At 44.4% G+C, this 16,901-nt stretch overlaps 1 protein-coding gene across 1 annotated transcript; it reads right to left on the reverse strand.

The window, feature by feature from the left end:
- Positions 1 to 60: 60 nt before the first annotated feature.
- On the reverse strand, positions 61 to 10,919 carry LOC106613117 (26S proteasome non-ATPase regulatory subunit 2). The gene is made up of 20 exons (XM_014215067.2): positions 10,659 to 10,919; positions 9,577 to 9,633; positions 8,918 to 9,082; positions 8,476 to 8,597; positions 7,804 to 8,028; positions 7,340 to 7,498; positions 5,567 to 5,711; positions 5,053 to 5,113; positions 4,809 to 4,955; positions 4,438 to 4,544; positions 4,153 to 4,280; positions 3,884 to 3,971; positions 3,509 to 3,773; positions 3,229 to 3,374; positions 2,869 to 2,952; positions 2,526 to 2,694; positions 2,180 to 2,274; positions 1,945 to 2,071; positions 1,486 to 1,604; positions 61 to 1,181 (listed from the first exon to the last, which is right to left on the reverse strand). The coding sequence occupies exons 1-20, from the start codon at positions 10,761 to 10,763 to the stop codon at positions 999 to 1,001; spliced, it is 2,697 nt and encodes an 898-aa protein (XP_014070542.1). The 5' UTR covers positions 10,764 to 10,919; the 3' UTR covers positions 61 to 998.
- Positions 10,920 to 16,901: the final 5,982 nt, after the last annotated feature.

Here is a 16,901-nt window from a genome sequence, read left to right on the forward strand (position 1 = left end):
ACTCGTCGGTTGATTTTGCTTGCATGGGCGTAGCCAGAGTCTTGACTGTGCAGTCTTAAGTTTCATGTGTAAAATGTATGTTTTTAATATGCATTCTTTCATTACATGTGTATTTCAAATGTTCAATAAAATGTGTCCATTGTCTGCAACATCCAGCAGTCCAGCAGGTATTCATACCTTTGCTGCAGTGAGGGTTCATGACCAGTGTCACCTCAGTTCCCCCTTGCCCCTGCTCAGTTTCATAATTAGCCATCCAGATCTGCAGGCTGTTATAAAGCATCATAACAAATGACTGATCTTTCAGAAACTTGTCCCTCAGATGACAAACAGACCTGGTGATAGACAATTCCACCAAGTGGATCTGAAACTTTTCTTTTAACCTTTTTTACAGTACTGTAACAAAACAAAATAAAAAAACTGGATGATGAAGACATTTTCCATGCTCTAATTACAAAAGGTGGTTGTCATGGGTGGGGAAGAGAAACTGGTTGTAGTATTGATGTGGACTGAGCTTATGTTGTTCATCAGCCCAATTCAGATATTTTTTTGCTAAATCAGCTCTGAAAAATATCTGATGTGATTGGTCTAAAGACCAATTAGTAGGGAAAATATCAAACCGGGAGAGGCTGAACACTTCCTGATGGCTGACCCTAGATCAGTTATTGTGGAGGCTGAAAGAGATGGTGTAATACATTTATGTGGAACTGATCCTAGATCAAAGAGGAAACTAATTTAATTTAAACAGTGAATGAGGTCCCAGTTTCCACTCCCTGCTCCAGTCAGTTTGGCCACCCAGAACACAACCATATTTTCACAGGATGGACAGAAGCTGTTGACAAGAGAAAGAAAGAGGGGTAGGCCTTCCTGTCTCTTTTCAGTCATGGAATAAAGTACTAAAACATGAGGTCTAAAAGAGCCAGGGAGGGCTACCCCTGCTACCAATGAGGGACCACTAAGGAGAGTAGGGTGGGTACCAGGGGAGGACAGTAGGGGGAAATCTAGGCATCGTAGTTGGGGTTCTTGCGGAGGATGACGAAGCCCTCCAGGATGGGGGTGACGGGGAGATACTCCTCTGTGGCCAGCTCTGCCCTCTCTCCATGGGCCAGGAGCACTGGCGTGGTGTGGGTCTGGAAACCTGTGATGGCTTTGGGCTTACCGGCCTGGCCAACCACGTCCACCGCCTATGGACCAATTACATACATGAACCATGAGGTCAAATCCACTCCAGCATCATCTTATAGGATTTCATCTTGAGAGTGAAAAGCACTTGCACATCTAGACGTTACTTCGCATTGGAGATGTTCAACCATTGTTAAAATTAAGATCTCCAGTACATTTCACTTGCAAAGCATCACGTCACATCGTGCTAACGTTTTGGCCTTCGTCACACCATCTAGGCTACATCCTCAACTAGCATTGTATTTTGAATATGAAGTTAATCGTCCAGGCTCTTATTAAGAGCATAGTGTGAGCAGCAGTCCTTACCTGTCCCACCCTGACGGACACAGGCAGCGGCCTCAGCTCCTCGTCGAATGTAACCAGCATACGGGGCTGCATGGCAGCCACCAGGCCGTAGAGAACGTAGTGAGACTTCCCCAGGATTACTGCAGTACACACAGGAAACAGCAGGGGGCAATGTCAACACAAATAGCTAAATATTTAGACCTAGGTCAAGGCATTTAGAAGACTTACTACCCGTCATAAAAGGAAGGTAGTGGAACTAGCTGGACAAGGGCCAATGCCATTCAGGAGTTGAACAATTGCTAATTGTTTTTTTAAAGTGGAATTTTCCATCCATACATTGAAATTCAGGGCACTTCCTCAAATGACTCAACAGAAATGGACTTCACCCCAATCCTAAACAAACAGATGTGGAAAAAGAGGGGAGGAAGAAGCAAATAAAAATGAGTGGTGAAGAGTAGAGTAATGAGGAGAAGGGCTTACTGTTCTTGACATCGAGGAAGGAGACGAGGACAGTGAGTAGTCCTGCCACAGCCACCTGACTCATCAGCTGCCTGTCACTGTGGTACGGACACAGTGTCAATGTCCCTTTACCCAGGTGAGTCAGACCCTGTGGATATGGCACAGAGCAAGGGTTAGGAGACACAGAGACACATACCCCCCCCCCCTCTAACACGTAGGTTAGAGTGCCAGAGCGCCACCTCTTTTTGCTACCCACCTGTGCAAGCCGGACCATGAAGAGGTTGTTGGGGTCTTTGGCATGGTACTGAGCCAGCTGCCTCAGCATGGCAGCCAGACGGGCATTGTTTGTTCCTGCAGAGAGAGAGCGAGATGGAGCCGTGAGTCGTCATGGAAACCAATCACAGCTTGAGACGCAGTCAATGGAGAAGGTCTCATACTTTGATGTCATCTGGCACAGTGAATTCAGTTATACAGTATTTTTCTTATTCAAGGACAAGGAATAATTACAGGGGAACATTGTAATAACTTAGTGAGGCAAATCGAAATAACTTTGAACGTCTCAATATAATAATGAAGACACTGACTGATTGGGGCCCACTCACCGCTGCCTACCATGCCCATGGCAAAGATGGAGTTGTGGGAGACCTCTGGGTCAGCATCGTGGGAGAACTTGCTGAGTGTGTCCAGGATGTTGAGGCGAGGATTCGACACGGAGATCAGGGCCAAGGCCAGAGGTACCGCACGCCTTAGAGTAGGCTCTCCATACCGCAACTAGGAGAGTGTGTGAGATGGAGAGAAGGCAAGACAATGGAGAGATGAAGAGAAAAACAGTTAGATGTAGAATGGTTGGATTGAGCCAAAGAGACAGGGGCTAAATCAACCCCCAACATGTCCTGAAAATGTGTTGAAGCCAAATGGAGTGAACAGGAAAGAGGTTATAATGACCAGGTGTCCAAATGCCCGTAGCGCCATTTCTGAGCCAATCTCTTCTCCCATAGCAATGAGTGCAATACCCAGGACAGCCACACCCTGGGAGGGGGAAGCAGAGAGCAGATTAGTTCAATATCAAATCTTAATTCAAACCGCTCTTTAGAATGTATTTTACATTTGTCGTCATTTAGCAGGCACTCTTATCCAGAGTGACTTACAGGAGCAATTAGGGTTAAGTGCCTTGCTCAAGGCCACCAACAGATTTTTCACCTAGTTGGCTAGGGGATTCAAACCAGCGACATTTTGGTTACTGGCCCAACGCTCTTAAAACGCTAGGCTACCTGACACCCCTTTATTAACAATAGCCTGGCATACCTGGTGGGAGCCCATGTCAGCTGCACTCTCTTTCTTGTCTTTGTCCTTCTTATCCTTCTTGTCTTTTTCCTCCTCCTTCTCTTTGGCTTCATAGTGCTCACTGCAGATGTGGAGCAGCTGCTGCACCTTCAGTACATTACCAGAACCTAGCATGGAGAGAAACCGAGAGAGATAAATATAGGAAAGCCATCACTTGTAAATCAATGAGATCAACTGTATAAATAATTTTAAAAAAAGAGAATTGGAGACAAAATGATAACTCTGGAGCAATGAGACTGACCTGCATAGGCACAGACGTCCACCAGCGTGTTGGCGAAGCTGCGGAAGGGCTCAGGCACCACCTGCAGCGCTGCCAGGGTGGTCTCAATGGCCTCCCCTTTACCCAGGTGGTTGAGGCCCAGGCCCAGGGGCAGCCAGCGGGCGTATGTGTCTTTCAGCTCCAGCTCACTCTTCTCCATGATGGACTGGACGATGGTGGAGGTGACGTCACCGTTGCACGAGCCCACCGCGATCATACCGCACGCCAGCGCCGTCACACCTGCCACCTGAGGGTGTGTGACAAGACACATAACATGGGACAGTGAGCTGGGTTTAATGAGTGTGGATGTGTAATAGACTTAAACCCTGACAAACTGTGAAACTACACACACAGTACCTCCATGCTGGACTTGGAGTCTACCATGACGGGCAGCAGCAGAGAGAGGACGTCCTCACGGTTCGAGCCAGCATATGCCAGGCCCAGGCTGGGGATAGAGGAGAAAGGTCAGGGTCAAACCCCACCTAAACAAGTACTTTTCACAGGCAGAGATTACACTGTGCTAATGGACTAAACAAACAATACAAATCTTTAATGTATAAGAGGTGTCAGGCAGTAGGGGCTAGGGGTTGATTTGGGACTAAACACGCATTTCCTTCTCTCCTTACCCGAAGATGGCTCCTATCCGCATGACGTTGCTGTTGTGGAGGACGTAGTCTGACAGCAGGGCCAGGGCCGGGTCACACTCGTTCCTCACCCCAGAGTTTACTATGCCACAAGCCAGGAGGGCGCCCGACTACAGGGAGAGAGAGAGAAGAGAGAGGGGGAGACATATCTTCATGAATAGGATGTTTAGGGCTTTTCTGGATGCTGTGAAGGTTGTGGTGAGGAGGTTTTATTGCAGGGTGTTTTAATGCAGGGTGTTTGGTAAGAGGCTGAGTGTGTGTGCTGACCTTAATGTAGTCTTCTGAGGAGTAGAGGTACTTGTCTATCTGTGTCAGACCACCATCCACATCCCACAGCAGGATCATACCCAGAGAGGCTGCAGCACTAAGCATACCTGGAGATAAACACAGAATTAGCAACATTTACACAACAGCAATATATTATTTGTGTTACTGTGCTTGAAATTAAGGATTAGCAATGAAGGCGATACATTAAGTTGCTGCTAAGCATCCTAGATTCATGAGACTGGTACTCACTGTCGAACCACCAAACATGAACCAATTTTCAGTCAAACCCCCACAAATGTGAACCACGAGGCCCATTTGAAGACGAGGATGTGAGGCTGTGTGTGTGTGTGTGTGGGGGGGGGTTCTCTCACCATGGTCTTTGTTCTTGTACAACCATTTGTTGCCGTCGTCTGTGAGCAGCTTGTCCTGTCCGAACCCTGCGTTGACGAAGCCGTTGACAAACGAGGAGGCCAGGTTCATACGAGCAGAGTCCACCTGGGAACCACTTCCTCCAAACCCTGACAGACAATGGCGTGATGAGAGGGAGGATGAGGATAGAGGAGTGTGATAGAACACGACATTAGTGAGCTGCTGTAGTGAAGGTGCTGAACTCACTGTTGTTCTCCAGGTGGGTTTTGTAGATGTCATCTGGGACTTTGGGTTCCATGATGTCCAACTGTAAAGAAAGGGAACAGTACGTTACTGGCTGCCTGGTGCTGAGTCATAGCCACTAACAGGCTTAAATGTCCTTCACTAATTGGTTTATTCACTATACCAGCCATTCATTATCCTCCAGCCTCATTTGTTCTCTCTCTATGCACCATTATTCTCCCACCCCACTCTTTCACTCTCCTCTTAGTACCTTCTTCAAGCCTCCTCCATTTCCCCCCCATCAACAATATTAAATAGAGCACGGTCCTCTGACTCATCTCTACAAGTCATATTCCCCTCTCCTTAGCCCTACTCTAAAAACCTCTTCTCTAACATACACTCAGACCCCACTGTCAGTCACACTCCATCCACTGACTTCAACAGTGACCCACTCCTCAGTCCTGCTCTAAACACTCACTCTTCCAAACCCCTCCCCTCTCTCTAGTAGTCTACCCATCTTCCCCCTTTCTCTCCTCACCTCTCGGGCCAGGGCCAGGAAGTTGCTGTTGAGCTGGACGTTGGACATGATCTCCGTCAGGTCCTCGTAGTCCTCCACGTCCTCGTTGAGCTCCAGGAACATGCCGTGTCGGCCCAGCATAAAGGCCATCTCCTTCTGGATCACACTACAGGAAAACACCCACTAAACCATCATGAACTATGGAAAACACTGCTGAATGCGTTCCCAATGACTGTCAGTAGAAAATGTGAATAACGATTACAAAGAAAATACTGTTTACCACTATAGGTTGTACAGGGAACTGCTAAAATAAAGGAAACACCAACATAAAGTTTTCTAATTGGGAGTTGGGCCACCACAAGCTGCCAGAACAGCTTCAATATGCATTGGCCTAGATTTGACAAGTGTCTGGAACTCTATAGAAGGGATGCGACACCATTCTTCAACCCAAAAAAAATCCAGAATTTGGGGTTTTGTTGATGGCGGTGGAGAACGCCATCTCAGGCACCTCTCTAGAATCTCTAATAAAGTTTTCAATTGGTTGAGATCTTGTGACTGAGACACACACCCCTTTAAACACAGTATGCTCCTTTGAGACCCCTCTTTCAATGTCACAGCTCTCTTCTAGCCATGGTAGCCAAAACAATAGGCAACCCTAAGCATGAGATGTTTTAATTGCTTCATTCATTTTGGAACCACACCTGTGTGGAAGCGCCTGCTTTCAATATATACTGAACAAAAATATAAAACGCAACATGTAAAGTGTTGGTCCCATGTTTCATGAGCTGAAATAAAAGATCCCAGAAATGTTCCATATGCACAAAAAGCTTATTTCTCAACTTTTGTACATAATTGTCTTTATTTCCCTGTTAGTGAGCATTTCTCCTTTGCCAAGATAATCCATTCACTTGACAGGTGTGGCATCAGGAAGATGATTAAACAGCATGATCAACGTTAACTCGAAATGACAACGACAAGGTTCCAGTTTAACAAAGTTTACTATACCGTATGAACACACTACAAGGTAGCCATTCCACTCAAGGCTAGGTCCATCAACAACTAAACTTCCCACGCAGGCGCACTCTTCAGAGTGATAGCCAAGTAATAATAGAAATATAGGGATACTTAAAACATGAATTTAACACATTACACAGGTGAACCTTGTGCTTGGGAAAACAAAAGGACATTAGAATGTGCAGTCATCACAACACAATGCCACAGAGAGACGTTCAATTGGCATGCTAACTGCAGGAATGTCCACCAGAGTTGTTGCCAGAGAATTTACCATTTTACTATAAGCCACCTCCAACGTTGTTTTAGAGAATTTGTCAGTACGTCCAACCGGCCTCACAACCGCAGATCATGTATAACCACGCAAGCCCAGGACCTCCACAACCAGCTTCTGAGACCAGCCACCCCGACAGCTGATGAAACTGAGGAGTATTTCTGTCTGTAATAAAGCCCTTTTGTGGGGAACTCATTCTGATTGGCTGGGCCTGGCTCCCCAGTGGGTGGGCCTATACCCTCCCATGGCTTCGCCATGCCCAGTCATATGAAATCCATAGATTAGGGCCTAATTCATTTATTTAAATTGACTGACTTCCGTCCTTATATGAAATCTGTAAAACAGTTGAAATTGTATCGAATTTATATTTTTGTTCAGTATACTTTGTATCCCTCATTTACTCAAGTGTTTTTCATTTTGGCAGTTACCTGTAGGTAGCGCTTCTTGCGAAAGTGTTGCTATGAGATAATTAAGTGTGAGAGTGCAGTGAGTGTTGTGTCAGTCCGTACATGTCTTTGCAGGAGGTGAAGATGTTCTCCACCAGTTCCACATCGTTGAGCATCAGGGCCAGCCTCAGGGCCTCTGGGTAACGGTTAAACTTCCTGAAGATGTTAAGGGAACACTTCAACAGGGCAGAGTTCTCTGGCTCAGGGACGTAGCTCACACAGCTGGCATAGAGAGAGAGCGAGGATGACAGAGGGTTTAGGTATTACTGACAAGAGGAACATCCTTTTGTCTCTTCAGGCTGCTGCTGTTGGCACACTACAGGTATGTTGAGGCAGACTGTGGTACATGTGTTTGAACATGTGTGTGAAGAGATTAATTAGATAGATAGATAGATAGATAGATAGATAGATAGATAGATAGATAGATAGATAGATAGATAGATAGATAGATAGATAGATAGATAGATAGATAGATAGATAGATAGATATTTGCCCCTCACAAGGTAAGGTGTGTGTTGTCCACTCACCTGGTGAGGTAGAGGCAGACCTTGGCATATGCATTATCATCTATGTAGAGCTCCAGCATCTCCAGCTTCTCGACCTCCATCAGCAGGTCACAGGCCTCGTGCTCAGCGTTGTGGGCCATGTTGTAAGGCACAATCTCCTTCACCAGCTTCAGCAGAGTCTCCTGCTGCGTCTTATCACTCTCCTCAACCTCCTGCCACTCCTTGGCCACCTCGCCCGCCAGGTGCCTACACACAGACACACCAGAGTTTAGGGTAGAAGACTAGGGCCGGGACGATAATCGTAAGTGTCGCTGAAAGAAAATAAAAGATTGAACTTCTTTAGGAAAACAGCCCAAATGTTTGAAACAAACATCCTTATGTTGTTATCCAGAGTCACATGTATTTATTTTCCAAGCTATAGCACACAATATTTTACACATAGCAGATCGGTCTGGGTCGTGTTTTAATTTTTGCCATGGAAAAAAATCTAAATACTGGTATTGTCACAGCCCTAGGTCAGACCACGCAAACTGCCTACTGCTGCCAGGCATGGAATGAATGAGGCAAATTATAAGTCAAATTTTTACTTTGTCTTCCATTGGTATCAATGGATGACAAAGTGAAAATTCTACTTAAGTAGAAGGTAGGATTCATCCGTGTGTTAGCCGTTTCAAATGGCGTCCCGTATCCTACCTGACATATTCATGTCCCCAGGACGCCAGCTCCTCCTGGGAGCCCAGCAGACGGTACTTAAGACACTCCCGCTCCCCACTCATTGTCATGGCCAAGACCGACACCACGTCTGCACAGAAACTCTGCAAAAACAAAAGACATGAGTTGGCTAGACATTTCCATAATTACAGTTATTATCGGTCCTTCTGAACATGAATCCCTAGTTCCATCCAGAATTACGATGTCCAATATACTAGGTATCCATCCATGTTTTTCCTTTTCTGTATCTCCAGTAACATTGTAAAATAAATACATCGACATTTTTTGCACAGTAGTTATAAAGTAAAAGTAGACAGGGAAAGGAAGCAATACAGTGGTTGAGACAGTCTTGCCATCCCTCCCTCCTGTTTTCACCACTGTGAACAGTTAGCCATTTAGCAATGACAGTCATCAGTTTTCCCACCTTGTTCTCGCCAGGCACCATGCCCTCGTAGATCTCTTTGAGCTTGCCGTAATGTGGCCGCAGGAACTTCAGGGGCTTGGGCACAGAGGTCATGGAGGTGGTGGAGGAGCGGATCTGCCTGCGCAGCTCCTCTAGAGCAGGCCGGTACAGAGATGTGTCTGTCTCCTGTGGGTGGGTGAGAGAGAAAGGGGGCAGGAGGGTGTACATTGCATAAGTACAAAGAAAGTTGTTTCATATGCATAGCTACCAAAGTTCATGCAGTGTATGTAAATGACTGACTCTCCACTAACGCCTTATGTACAGTATAATACATAAGAATTACTGCCCTACCAAGCTATACTGCCCTACCAAGCAAAAAGGCAGTAACTTCTCATAGTGTGGAATTGAGAAAAATAGCTTTTATTTACCTTGCTTTCACAGTAACTTTATGCAGTTACTGCTAACATGACCCCCATTTCTCCAAAACACAATAGAGGCAGGATACTTGTCCACATGATTAAGCATGTATTTAATGTAGCAAAAATGACATTGCTCATTTGGTAGAAAATGAGTTAGTTACTGCCTTTTTGCTTGGTAGGGAAGTATAGTCTAAAGCAAACCAGACTTTAGGTTTAGTAGTTCTTGTGGTACTCAGCAGTTCTTGTAGTAGTGGTACTCACACCAAGTCTCTCCACCATCATCTCCAGCTCTTCTTGCAGCTGTTTGTCCTCATCAGACTGGAGCGAAGAGAGAGGAACTGACATTACAGTATGATAGATTCAATATGCAATGTTGGGCAACTGAATAACCGAACCCTGCACAGTAAACAGTAAAAAAAATAACAGGTCTTCCAACAGGGAACTATTGCAATAAAAGGCTGTGCAATTTGCTAACAGCTAGATATTGGTAGCATTTTGTCGTACACCGGTCCTATACCATTGTCGACTGATGGTAGGGTTGCCATGATAACTATGTATGTAACATTGCCTCCATTGTTATGGTGTTTAAAATAGGCTATTGTTAATGTACTCGCTAATAAGTTATACAACTCCCTCCATGTAAATAACTAGCTAACTAAACAAACACGTAAAAACTATAGCCACCTCGCAATCAAAGATCACTGATCATGTCAAATCTAGCAAGCTACGCTGTCTCAACGAGACAATCTGAACCACAGGCAGGTTGCTACAGTTCCAAAGTCACTACTAGCTAGCTAGCTAACGTTACTGTCTCTACCAAAGTTTTGTATAACTAAACTGTGACTGTTCTGTGGTAGCTAACAGTTTGCTAGTTAGCTAACAACATTAGCGAACAGAGAGCAAACGTTAGCTATTTGGATTATGGTTGCTTACAATGCAACACTAACATTATTTAGCTAGTTAATGTTACATTATTGTAACTTGGCTAGCTAGATACTTAGTTACATTTTTGTTTACATTTCAGTTTCTGGCCTGTCATTAGTAATTGTTAGTTAACGTTAGCTAGCACCGGCTAGCACAGCCAGCTCCTACTGTTACCCTAGGCTAGCAAGCTAACGTTAGGTAGTTTTATAGCTCGCTTTCAGTCGGACATAATAATCGTAATTGTTGGCATCTCGTACTTAGCCAGCCATGTCATAGTTTTCCATTAAAGGGGACTCAAACAGTTCGTTATTCGTTTGAATGACAACGCTTTCGGCCTGTTCAAACATGCAGTGAGTGACTCAGGCAAAAACGCTACTCTGCTTCCCTTGTTCAAGATGTTGAGAAGTGTCCCAACTCACCAGTTCTTGCTCTTCTTTTTTATCCTTGTCCTTCCCTGTGGGCTTAGTCTCCCTTTCCTCTGTCTTTTCGGACTGCTTTTTCTCTTTATTTTTTGCCTCCTCCATGGTTGCAGTTTTTCGAAATTCGGCTACGGATACACTGAACAACCGGAGACGGGGTACACTGCTTCCTCTCTTCAAGAACCGTTGTGTTCTACTGCCACCTGCTATGCAGGAATAATACTGCACCGATCCCTAACCTAACCCCACCACGATATATGTATGGCAGCACTTAGACTATCCAATGTTGACACATACACGAAGAACAAGCTTTCGCTTGATTTAAAAAAAATGTATTTAACTAGGCAAGTCGGTTAATAACAAATTCTTATTTACAATGACGGCCTACCAAAAGACCTCCTGCGGGGACGGGGGCTGGGATTAAAAACATAAATAATAAATAACAGATAAATATAGGACAAAACACACATCTGACATCACGACAAGAGAGATAACACAACACTACATAAAGAGAGACCGAAGACAACAAGATAGCAAGGCAGCAACACGTGACAATACAACATGGTACAAACATTATTGGGCACAGACAACAGCACAAAGGGCAAGAAGGTAGAGACAACAATGCAACGCAGCCACAACTGTCAGTAAGAGTGCCCATGATTGAGTCCTTGAATGAAGAGATTGAGATAAAACTGTCCAGTTTGAGTGTTTGTTGCAGCTCGTCCCAGTCATTAGCTGCAGCGAACTGAAAAGAGGAGTGACCCAGGGATGTGTATGCTTTGGGGACCTTTAACAGAATGTGACTGGCAGAACAGGTGTTGTATATGGAGGATGAGGGCTGCAGTAGATATCTCAGATAGGGGGGAGTGAGGCCTAAAAGGGTTTTATAAATAAGCATCAACCAGTGGGTCTTGCAACGGGTATACAGAGATTACCAGTTCATAGAGGAGTATAGAGTGCAGTGATGTGTCTTATAAGGAGCATTGGTGGCAAACCTGATGGCCGAATGGTAAAGAACATCTAGCCGCTCGAGAGCACCCTTACCTGCTGATCTATAAATGATGTCTCCGTAATCTAGCATGGGTAGGGTGGTCATCTGAATCAAGGTTAGTTTGGCAGCTGGGGTGAAAGAGGAGCGATTACGATAGAGGACACCAAGTGTAGATTTAACTTTAGCCTGCAGCTTTGAAATATGCTGAGAGAAGAACAGTGTACCGTCTAGCCATACTCCCAAGTACTTGTATGAGGTGACTAACTCAAGCTCTAAACCCTCAAAGGTAGTAATCACACCTGTGGGGAGAGGGGCATTCTTCTTACCAAACCACATGACCTTTGTTTTGGAGGTGTTCAGAACAAGGTTAAGGGCAGAGAAAGCTTGTTTGACACTAAAGAAAGCTTTGAAAGCTTTGTTGTAGAGCATTTAACACAAAATCCAGGGAGGGGCCAGCTGAGTATAAGACTGTATCATCTGCATATAAATGAATGAGAGTGCTTCCTACTGCCTGAGTTCTTGCTCCCAGACAAACTAAGCAACTTCTTTGCTCGCTTTGAGGACAATACAGTGCCACTGACATGGCCCGCTACCAAAACCTGCGGGCTCTCCTTTACCGCAGCCAACATGAGTAAAACATTTAAACGTGTTAACCCTCGCAAGGCTGCCGGCCCAGACGGCATCCCTAGACGAGTCCTCAGAGCATGCGCAGACCAGCTGGCTGGTGTGTTTACGGACATATTCAATCAATCCCTATCCCAGTCTGCTGTTCCCACATGCTTCAAGAGGGACACCATTGTGCCTGTTCCCAAGAAAGCTAAGGTAACTGAGCTAAACGACTATTGCCCACCCATGACTGCGTGGCTGAATAAATTTGGCTTGTCCCCGAAGACACTCACAAACTTTTACAGATGCACAATCGAGAGCATCCTGATGGGCTGTATCACCGGCTGGTACGGTAACTGCTCCGCCCACAACCGTAATGCTCTCCAGAGGGTAGTGAGGTCTGCACAACGCATCACCGGGGGCAAACTACCTGCCCTCCAGGACACCTACACCACCCGATGTCACAGGAAGGCCAAAAAGATCATCAAGGACAACAACTACCCGAGCCACTGCATGTTCACCCCACTACCATCTAGAAGGCGAGTTCAGTACAGGTGTATCAAAGCTGGGACCGAGAGACTGAAAAACAGCTTCTATCTCAAGGCCATCAGACTGTTAAACAGCCATCATTAACATTGAGTGGCTGCTGCCAACATACTGACTCAAATTTCTAGCCACTTTAATAATAAACAATTGGATGTAATAAATGTATCACTAGTCACTTTAAACAATGTCACTTTATATAATGTTTACATACCCTACATTACTCATCTCATATGTACAGTTGAAGTTGGAAGTTTACATACATTTAGGTTGGAGTCATTAAAACTCGCTTTTAAACCACTCCACAAATTTCTTGTTAACAAACTATTGTTTTGGCAAGTCGGTAAGGACATCTACTTTGTGCATGACATTAGTAATTTTTCCAACAATTGTTTACAGACAGATTATTTCACTTATAATTCAATGTATCACAATTCCAGTGGGTCATAAGTTTGCATTCACTAAGTTGACTGTGCCTTTAAACAGCTTGGAAAATTCCCCAAAATTATGTCATGGCTTTAGAAGCTTCTTATAGGCTAATTGACATAATTTGAGTCAATTGGAGGTGCACCTGTGGATGTATTTCAAGGCCTACCTTCAAACTCAGTGCCTCTTTGCTTGACATCATGGGAAAATCTAAAGAAATCAGCCAAGACCTCAGAATTTTTTTTGTAGACCTCCACAAGTCTGGGTCATCCTTGGGAGCAATTTCCAAACGCCTGAAGGTACCATGTTCATCTGTACAAACAATAGTACACAAGTATAAACACCATGGGACCACGAAGCCGTCATACCGCTCAGGAAGGAGACGTGTTCTGTCTCCTAGAGATGAACGTACTTTGGTGCGAAAAGTGCAAATCAATCCCAGAACAACACCAAAGGACCTTGTGAAGATGCTGAAGGAAACAGGTACAAAAGTATCTATAGCCAGAGTAAAATGAGTCCTATATTGACATAACCTGAAAGATCACTCAGCAAGGAAGAAGCCACTCCTCCAAAACCACCATAAAAAAGCCAGACTACGGTTTGCAACTGCACATGGGGACAAAGATTGTTCTTTTTGGAGAAATGTCCTCTAGTCTGATGAAACAAAAATAGAACTGTTTGGCCATAATGACCATCGTTATGTTTGGAGTAAAAAGGGGGAAGCTTGCAAGCTGAAGAACACCATCCCAACCGTGAATCACGGGGGTGGCAGCATCATGTTGTGGGGGTGGTTTGCTGCAGGAGGGAAAGGTGCACTTCACAAAATAGATGGCATCATGAGGAGGAAAATTATATGGATTTATTGAAGCAACATTTCAAAACATCAGTCAGGAAGTTAAAGCTTGGTCGCAAATGGGTCTTCCAAATGGTCAATGACCCCAAGCATACTTCCAAATTTGTGGCAAAATGGCTTAAGGACAACAAAGTCAAGGTATTGGAATGGCCATCACAAAGCCCTGACCTCAATTCTAAAAACAATTTGTGGGCAGAACTGAAAAAGCATGTGCGAGCAAGGATCCTACAAACCTGACTCAGTTACACCAGCTCTGTCAGGAGGAATGGGCCAAAATTCCCCCAACTTATTGTGGGAAGCTTGTGGAAGGCTACCTGAAACGTTTGACCCAAGTTAAACAATTTAAAGGCAATGCTACCAAATACTAATTGAATGTTTGTAAACTTCTGACCCACTGGGAATGTGATGAAAGAAATAAAAGCTTAAATAAATCATTCTCTCTACTATTATTCTGACATTTCACATTCTTAAAATTAAGTGGTGATCCTAACTGACCTAAAACTGGGAATTTTTATTTGGATTAAATGTCAGGAATTGTGAAAAACTGAGTTTAAATGTATTTGGCTAAGGTCTACAGTGGGGGAAAAAAAGCATTTGATCCCCTGCTGATTTTGTACGTTTGCGCACTGACAAAGAAATTATCAGTCTATAATTTTAATGGTAGGTTTATTTGAACAGTGAGAGACAGAATAACAACAAAAAAATCCAGAAAAACGCATGTAAAAAATGTTAGAAAATGATTTGCATTTAATGAGGGAAATAAGTATTTGACCCCCTCTCAATCAGAAAGATTTCTGGCTCCCAGGTGTCTTTTATACAGGTAACGAGCTGAGATTAGGAGCACACTCTTAAAGGGAGTGCTCCTAACCGCAGCTTGTTACCTGTAAAAAAGACACCTGTCCACAGAAGCAATCAATCAATCAGATTCCAAACTCTCCACCATGGCCAAGACCAAAGAGCTCTCCAAGGATGTCAGGGACAACATTGTAGACCTACACAAGGCTGGAATGGGCTACAAGACCATCGCCAAGCAGCTTGGTGAGAAGGTGACAACAGTTGGTGCGATTATTCGCAAATGGAAGAAACACAAAAGAACTGTCAATATCCCTCGGCCTGGGGCTCCATGCAACATCTCACCTCGTGGGGTTGCAATGATCATGACAACGGTGAGGAATCAGCCCAGAAATACACGGGAGGATCTTGTCAATGATCTCAAGGCAGCTGGGACCATAGTCACCAAGAAAACAATTAGTAACACACTACGCCGTGAAGGACTGAAATCCTGCAGCGCCCGCAAGGTCCCCCTGCTCAAAAATACATATACATGCCCGTCTGAAGTTTGTCAATGAACAGCTGAATGATTCAGAGGACAACTGGTGAAAGTGTTGTGGTCAGATGAGACCAAAATGGAGCTCTTTGGCATCAACTCAACTCGCCGTGTTTGGAGGAGGAGGAATGCTGCCTATGACCCCAAGAACACCATCTCCACCGTCAAACATGGAGGTGGAAACATTATACTTTGGGGGTGTTTTTCTGCTAAGGGGACAGGACAACTTCACCGCATCATTTGACGGGGCCATGTACTGTCAAATCTTGGGTGAGAACCTCCTTCCCTCAGCCAGGGCATTGAAAATGGGTCGTGGATGGGTATTCCAGCATGACAATGACCCAAAACACACGGCCAAGGCAACAAAGGAGTGGCTCAAGAAGAAGCACATTAAGGTCCTGGAGTGGCCTAGCCAGTCTCCAGACCTTAATCCCATAGAAAATCTGTGGAGGGAGCTGAAGGTTGGAGTTGTCAAACGTCAGCCTCGAAACCTTAATGACTTGGAGAAGATCTGCAAAGAGGAGTGGAACAAAATCCCTCCTGAGGTGTGTGCAAACCTGGTGGCCCACTACAGGAAACGTCTGACCTCTGTGATTGCCAACAAGGCTTTTGCCACCAAGTACTAAGTCATGTTTTGCAGAGGGGTCAAATACTTATTTCCCTCATTAAAATGCAAATCATTTTATAACATTTTTGACATGCGTTTTTCTGGATTTTTTTGTTGTTTTTCTGTCTCTCACTGTTCAAATAAACCTAACATTAAAATTATAGACTGATCTTTTCTTTGTATGTGGGCAAACGTACAAAATCAGCAGGGGATCAAATACTTTTTCTCCCCACTGTATGTAAACTTCCGACTTCAACTGTATATACTGTATTCTATACCATCTACTGCATCTTGCCTATGCCACACGGCGATCGCTCATCCATATATTTATATGTACATATTGTTATTCATTCCTTTACACTTGTGTGTGTAAGGTAGTTGTTGTGAAATTGTTAGATTCCTTGTTAGATATTACTGCACGATCGGAACTAGAAGCACAAGCATTTCGCTACACTCTCATTAACATCTGCTAACCATGTGTATGTGACCAATAACATTTTATTTGATGTAATTTGTAAATTGAGCGTACTCCCTTGGTGATAGGCAGTGGCTGATACAGCAGATTTTCTGACTTTATACACTGCACTCTTTGAGAGAGGTAGTTAGCAAACCAGGCCAAAGACCCCTCAGAGACACCAATATTCCTTAGCCGGCCCACAAGAATGGAATGGTCTACCGTATCAAAATCTTTGGCCAAGTCAATAAAAATAGCAGCCCAACATTACTTAAAATCAAGGGCAATGGTGACGTCAATGAGGACCTTTAAGGTTGCAGTGACACATCCATAACCTGAGCGGAAACCAGATTGCATACTGGAGAGAATACTATAGACATCAAGAAAGCCAGTCAGTTGATTATTGACAAGTTTTTCCAACACTTTTGATAAACAG

Source organism: Salmo salar, chromosome ssa09 (assembly GCF_905237065.1).
Source record: "Salmo salar chromosome ssa09, Ssal_v3.1, whole genome shotgun sequence".
NCBI lineage: Eukaryota > Metazoa > Chordata > Actinopteri > Salmoniformes > Salmonidae > Salmo > Salmo salar.

Excerpts from the sequence above, each read along its gene's own strand:
- LOC106613117 (XM_014215067.2), bottom strand. The coding sequence starts at position 10,763 with ATGGAGGAGGCAAAAAATAAAGAGAAAAAGCAGTCCGAAAAGACAGAG. Across the intron at positions 4,956-5,052 it reads AACCCACCTGGAGAACAACA|GGTTTGGAGGAAGTGGTTCC; the intron begins GTGAGTTCAGCA and ends ATTGTCTGTCAG. Across the intron at positions 1,182-1,485 it reads TGTCCGTCAGGGTGGGACAG|GCGGTGGACGTGGTTGGCCA; the intron begins GTAAGGACTGCT and ends ATTGGTCCATAG.